The 7,736-nt window shown below is 30.6% G+C and overlaps 1 protein-coding gene across 1 annotated transcript; it reads right to left on the bottom strand.

Annotated features, from left to right (window-relative positions):
- LOC109352888 lies at positions 5,805 to 7,096 on the bottom strand. Its single transcript, XM_019595070.1, has 2 exons — positions 6,324 to 7,096; positions 5,805 to 6,075 (listed from the first exon to the last, which is right to left on the bottom strand). The coding sequence occupies exons 1-2, from the start codon at positions 7,016 to 7,018 to the stop codon at positions 5,805 to 5,807; spliced, it is 966 nt and encodes a 321-aa protein (XP_019450615.1). The 5' UTR covers positions 7,019 to 7,096.

Here is a 7,736-nt window from a genome sequence, read left to right as displayed (position 1 = left end):
ATTTGGTTACTTTGTAAAGAGAGAAAGAATGGTAGAGAAAAAGGGGCGGCGGGAATGATAAGTCCACACGTAATTAGAAAGGAACAGCTTAACTGTGGTTTTGTTTTTGGACAAACGAGTTTAGGTTTTTGACTTATTGCTATCATTGTAAATACATTTCTTTATAGGTGTTTGTGTTTCTTTTATGTGCTTGGTAGGATATCATTTCATTTCCTAATGTTTTCTTTGCTCCAAAAAATGACAGAAGAAAGATTGGTAAGAAAAATAGGGGAGAAAAAGAAGTGAGAAAAGTAGATTTTTTTAATTATTTAGTAGGGGTGAGGAGAATATTAACCATTCACCTTATTTTGCTTTATTATAATTGAGTTATGATCGATTTCATTTAGTCTAGGTTCGATTTTAAAAATTGCTCATATAATATGTATGGTTGGGTCATGTATGATTGAGCCTAAACTGTCTCATTTATACGTATATGTTTAAAAGTATATGTGCATATTTATATTATATGTGTATATTTCAAAGTAATGACTTCATTATATATATTTTATTAACAAAATATATATATATATATATATATATATCATTTCATATATCATATTACATATTCATAATAAGAATTAGTATTCATAGACTTTATCTAAAATGACATATATTATATTTAATCGGGTCGCAGTCGGGTTCAAAAACTGATCTAACCGATATTTGAGGTCGAGTTAGGTTTAGAACTAAGTTCAGGTTCAAAAAAATAATGTGACTAATATTTAGGATTGAGCTAAGTACAAAGAATGATGAAGGGGTTGATTTTATGGCAAATCTAGTCACTATTTTTTTCCAGATACGTATGTGTCATGATGTGTCAAAAATTTACACAGTAACATTAGTGTATAAAGTCATATGGTAGTAAGGTGACACAAGTATAGAGGATCAAGAAAGATATATGGCTTTTGGTTTGGAAGTCTTTAGCACCTTTGAAGACTCGTATTCTTGCATAGAGAATTTGGTTGGATAGAGTTCAGTGTAAGCTCAATTTAGTCAATAGGGGAGTTAATGTTAGTGATAATGATCTTCTATGTGTTTGGTGCAAGGATTGAGAGGAATCAATGGAGCATTTATTTTTCTCGTGTCCATTCTCTTATCGAACTTAACAACTTATTTATCAGTGGTTGGGCCTTATGGTGGTCTTACTTTCTAATAGCAAAGATCACCTTATACAACATTTCTTCAGAGTCACAAGCAAAATAGTGAAAGAAATTTACTTAGTGATTTGGATGGTTGGAATTTGGTATTTGTGGAATTGCAGGAATAATGTGCTTTTTAGCAACAATGTATTGTACTTGTAGAAGTTAGTGGACGACATTAAATTTAAATTTTGGCTTTGAATTTAAGGAAGGTACAAAGCAGTGAATATGTCCTGATTTGAATGAATTCAAACTTTGTGTTTTAAGCATGAAATGTTAGTGTTAGTGACATTTTTTATTTTGTTTGTACTTATGATGCGTTTTATGGAATTTTCTTTGGTGGGTTTTGTAATCAAAGTATATTATATTATATGGTCGATTGGTTTCTTGGATATATCTATAATTTATCATTAATAAAAAAAAGTACTTATCAAATTTTTTTTTGAAACAGCTAGTATTGTTATGAGATAAAATTACACCTATCAAATATTAACGAGCTTAATTTCATAGACTCATTCAAAACCTTTTATTAAAATAGAACAATTTAACATGTGTTTTCAATGAATAAAAAAATGGGCGTTTTTCTACTCCTTTCTCTATCTATCACATGGTAGTTGGCACTTGGCAGCTTCTTTAACACGTTCAAAATAGTGCAATGTCTTATTTTTTTTTATGGTTAGATTTACGGATGTAATTTTTATTCAAAACCTGACCTAAGCAAGTGGTATCCTCATGCATAACCAGTTTCTTGCATTGAGTTGTCATTGAGCATATAAGTTTTTGTTGTTGTGAAGAGTGGATGATGGGAAGTTGAAGATGGATGATCAGAAGAGTATGTCCAGCAAAATGTAGGAGGGTAGAGGACTTAGTCGGATGATCGTCTGGACCCGCCGGGAAACGTACTTGAAAAGGTTCTCCGACGATCAAGTCAAAAGAGTATTTTAGAGAGAAAAATGAAGTATATAAGACAGAAGTTAAAGCAATAAATGTAGCAATAAATGAGGGAATGATAGTTGATTATACTTCATGTATGATCTACTATTTATAAAACTCAAGGAATGTTGAGATGGCCTCTCAGTATGTATAACGGGTATGATGCATGCATTCTCACCGTCATTCCTGTCTTGCGAATATGCTCTTGTCGATTTGTCGGGACAAGTAGAATGTGCAGGCGGTATGACAGGCGGTCTGCTATTTGACATTGGAGGTGAGTCAGAGGCGCATGAAATGACAAGTCAGAGACGTATTAAATGGTGGGTCAGAGATGTCAATACTATGTCATGAACATTTATGGTTTCCTTTACTAGTGGGTTCACTTGAGACAGGCAATGGGGATTATGTGGGGTAATGAATGGTATGCTCACGACAGATAGATAATTGTTCAATTATGATCGGGATAGAACAATATTCATCATATTATTAACTATAAAATTCTCATATGGGTGACAGGAACTTTCATTTTCTTTTGCTTCTCTATTTCTATTTCTAAATATTTTTTCTAATCATCGTTATGTGGAAATTTAATTGTTTAAATCTATTGACTAAGTCAATTCACATGAATTATTAGATTTTTATAAAATGAATGACTAAGATACAAAATATGTTTTTTAATTTACTTATGGAGTAAATGAATCATTTTAATAAAAAATATATAAACCATGAAACCAATATGCCATACATTCCAGGTTCCAATATTAAACTCGAATTCAATACTGGAAATGATGTTAAGTAGTCTGATTGGGTCTCCTTTGTAATATAATATTATATTAATGAGTTAGATATTTTATTATATGATTATTTAGTGGTAGTGCAATTGTTTGTAACTACTTAACCATTAAAACTTTGAAATATTTTAGTATTTAGGCTTAAGTGGGTGTACCACTCTCATTAGTTGTCTATATTCACAACTTTATCCATTTTGGTTTATCCATTTTGGTTTAGCCCGAGCTAGCAAATATAAAATATTCTCAAGGAAAAGTATTTGCTTTGCTTTTTGCAATTCGCTCCCCGCTGAACAACTCCTTATTTCATTTGATAAAAATAGGTTTCAGCATCAGAATATTTACATTAGTGAATACTACATAATAGTTTTCTTAAAGAAATTTATATAGCGGACCTTCACTTTAGGAGTATAATAACAGAAACTTCATAATCAAGCCACAGAAGAGAGCGACATACTCACATAGTGAATTATTATACTTATCTTTATTTTTGCGCTGGATCGGAAATCTTATTTATTGGATTTTGTAAGTTGTTAGACTTAAAAATACTATGAGAAAAGGTTGGATATTTTTTTTTTGATATAGGTATTTCCTCACAAAAATTAATTACTTTTAGGATGTGTGATTTTCTTTCCCAATAAATATTATTATCATAAATCAAAATTTTAACATTTTGGTCATTCTAAATATTTAACGTAAGCTTATATTATTAGATCAACATCTTGTTAGGAAAGATAATTGAATGCAAAGAAATAGTTAGTTGATCAAATATCAAAAGATTAACTTTCTAGAAGGTGTAGTATATTGCTGGAAAATTTTACCATTGTGAGATGGTAACTTATAAATGTGTATATATTTAACTTATTAAATAATAACTACTAACGAGCGTTGGTTTAATGGTATATATTTGATTCTGCTTAAACAAAGTCTCAGTTTTGAGTCTTGTAGATGGAAAAAATCTGTGAGGAGAATTAGCACTACATATATGTTAATGTTCTCAGCTCGAACATGACGACGTGAAAATATTGTAGGAAACCAAAAAAACTTATTAAATAATAACTATTTAGCAAAGTAGTTTTGATTTAAAAAAGTTTGACATATAAGGGAAAATTTATATTGATATATCCAAAAATTAAAGACTAAATATATTTTTTTTCCTCATGTTTTTTAATGTTATTAATTTAGTCTCTGATAAATTTAAATTACGATTTTAGTTCCTACTTTCTGTAATATAGGATCACGTTATTCCTTCCATTTGCACACGTCTATTAACATTAACATAATTGATTACATGGCATGTTAAGTTTTGACATAGCCACATGCGGCAATTACATGTTGGAAAATTTTATCACTTCCACAAAAAATGTAGTTGTGTCATGTTCTTCTTCATCACAAATTCTAAGAAAGAACAACCATTTTAGTTTTTCAAGATATATGTACCATATTAGTCATAGTGATAAGCATGAAACTTTAAATCTTGAACTAAATTTAATTTTTTTTATTTGATATAATATATTTTTATTAATATAAGACAACACATGACATAACACAAAGCAAATGCATGTTGATTTGAAAACTACTAGGAGATACAACATAGTGGCAAGTAGGCCACTTGTTTGGCACTATGAACTTACCATGTCAACAATGTTAATTTTTTTTAGTTTCCCACATATACCTTCGCAGTGGAGCCAATCCTATCCGAGTCGGGAACATCCACAGGTATATAGGGCTAACTCTCCCACGGACATTTTTTCTATCCATAAGACTCGAACTCGGGTTCTTACTTAAGAGGAATCAAGTATGTACCACTTGAATCAACGTCTATTGGTCACCAATGTTAATTTGATGAATAATGAAAGCTAGTAAATTGAAATGCCCTTGCTTTTTATCTGATCAGACAACTTATACAGTTGGGTTCTGCAAAGGATGAGCTATTTGAGGCTTTGAAATTTTTGTCAGGAGAATAGATGTGATTGGCTGCATGATAGGAAACCAAAGTGGGAATGCTTTGAATTCAGGATGCGCAGCAAAGAAGGACCATGTTTCTAACATGTGAGGATTGTCCCTCTTCATGTGCATTTATTCAGTCCTTTTTAGTTGATGTTAGCTCAGTAGGCACTCTCTTGTTTTCCCCGTATACTAGTAAATTACTTTAAAAAATGTATATACCGACAATGTATGATTTTTATATACTATTATATCATCTAATACTATGTTTGTCATCATCGACTATTCAAAAAAATAATACAAATGAATAGTAAATAATATATTAATTGTGTATAATTTTTTTTACCAGTACATAGATATTACACTCAACGAAAAGATGTTCAACATATTGCATTAAGGTACAATTTGATAACATGATTGCAATTCTGAAGATGTTGACCATTAAATCAGAATGAACTTTGGAAATAAATATAACATCTTAGTTACAAACGTTGCAGAGAGTACATATGAAATGATTTGAGTGAGGAAAAAGTCACAATTAGACATCAAATAGAGAGGAAAGAGGATATCCTATTAAAAGCTTGATTATAAGTTGTCTAGAGTCTAGACATCTCGAAGAAATGAAAAAAAAGTTGGCATCACATACATTTTAAATACATATTTTAGTTTATCATATTATTTGATATTACTAAGTCAATCCCTAATTAATTATAGATTATCATATTCATCTATACTTTATATAATGTAGAAGTAACTTGGTCCTTTCATCTTTACTTATCTATTAATGTTAATAAAGTTACTAACCTATTCACTTCTGGAGAAATGAGAAGATATGGTCTATACAACATAATTCATATTATTTATTTTTTGCCCCAATTTTTAAAACAAAACATAGTTTGAATTATTGAGGAATGATTGTGGCATAAGCTCTTCGAACATTCAAGCAACAGAGGTGTTGCTATTGTTTTAAAGGGTCATTTTTGCCTTTATATGGTTTTACAAGTAATCGTGGTGTCATAGATACTGATTTATAGGTGTCTACTAGTATTAGACTTTTGTTTTGCTTCTTTTCTTTCGTGGGAGGGTAGGAGTTATAGGGGTGGACATGTAATGTCCCATAAAAGTTCAATATATCACTACAGTGTGTTGATGGCAATGCTGAAACCACTCTTACATCATTTGCAAGAACACTTTTGAAGTACTCCAAATCAAATATATCTGCAAATTCACTGCAATCAAAACAACATAACCACATTCAATAATTTGATTACCATTAACAAAAGAAACTGGATCAGGATCAAGATTTAGCTTTTGTATAGAAATTTATGCAAGATATAGAAATGCTTGTATTTATGAAGATATAGTCCAAAATTCTAAAATTTAAATTCATAACTAATCAGCTAAGCTTAACTCTTTAATTCTTAAAATGATTTTACATGAAAAAGCATCAGAATCTATGCACAAGAATAATTTATACCTTTCATCTCCCCAAATGACATTGACTTGCAAGATAGGGACAACCAAAGCAGCACCAAGAATCCTAGCAATGACAACAGCATCAACAATCTGATTCCTCTGCTGATTCATACCACCAGAAACAACCACCATTAGATACTTTTTCCTACCCCTCAAAACCCCTTCACTTCCTCTTCTATAATCCCTGCTGAAATCCAAACAAGGCTTGTAACCCATCCCATTTGGTTTCTTCCAAAACTCAATTTCCTCATCACTTTCCAATCCACTAGTCCCTTGTGCTTGCAATTGCACATTGGCAATAAGAGATTCTAACACTGACACTGACACATCACTGTTATCATTAAAGACTTCATCTTTCTGTAAACTCTCAATATTTGAGACAACCCCAAGATTGGATTTTGAATACAAAAATGAGTTTTTGAAGTTTGGTAAGTTTGTTATGCCACATGGGTATGAAGAAAAAGGGATATCAAGATTGAAACCAAGTTTGAGGAAGGCAAAGAGAGAAATGAGAAAGAGTGTGAAAAATAATATTCTTGGGTTTCTGTAGAAGTTGAAGGTGGTTCTTGAAGACTTCTTTGAAGTTGAAGATGAATCAAAAAGGGATTGAAGAGAAGAAGATGAAATGGAATTGATGATGTGAGAAGGAACTGAGATATATGATAACTTCTTTGCATTATTCTTCCACTTTGCCATTGAAATTTTAGAGCTTCAGAGATTGTTATTGTTTTTCTTTGTTTTTTCTTCTTCAAGTTGGTGTTGTGTTACTCTTTTGAATTTGGTTACTTTGTAAAGAGAGAAAGAATGGTAGAGAAAAAGGGGCGGCGGGAATGATAAGTCCACACGTAATTAGAAAGGAACAGCTTAACTGTGGTTTTGTTTTTGGACAAACGAGTTTAGGTTTTTGACTTATTGCTATCATTGTAAATACATTTCTTTATAGGTGTTTGTGTTTCTTTTATGTGCTTGGTAGGATATCATTTCATTTCCTAATGTTTTCTTTGCTCCAAAAAATGACAGAAGAAAGATTGGTAAGAAAAATAGGGGAGAAAAAGAAGTGAGAAAAGTAGATTTTTTTAATTATTTAGTAGGGGTGAGGAGAATATTAACCATTCACCTTATTTTGCTTTATTATAATTGAGTTATGATCGATTTCATTTAGTCTAGGTTCGATTTTAAAAATTGCTCATATAATATGTATGGTTGGGTCATGTATGATTGAGCCTAAACTGTCTCATTTATACGTATATGTTTAAAAGTATATGTGCATATTTATATTATATGTGTATATTTCAAAGTAATGACTTCATTATATATATTTTATTAACAAAATATATATATATATATATATATATATCATTTCATATATCATATTACATATTCATAATAAGAATTAGTATTCATAGACTTTATC

The sequence above is a fragment of the Lupinus angustifolius genome, chromosome LG07 (genome assembly GCF_001865875.1).
Source record: "Lupinus angustifolius cultivar Tanjil chromosome LG07, LupAngTanjil_v1.0, whole genome shotgun sequence".
Taxonomy (NCBI): Eukaryota; Viridiplantae; Streptophyta; class Magnoliopsida; order Fabales; family Fabaceae; genus Lupinus; species Lupinus angustifolius.
Note: the sequence above shows the minus strand (reverse complement) of the source record. Positions and strands in the feature narration are given on the sequence as shown.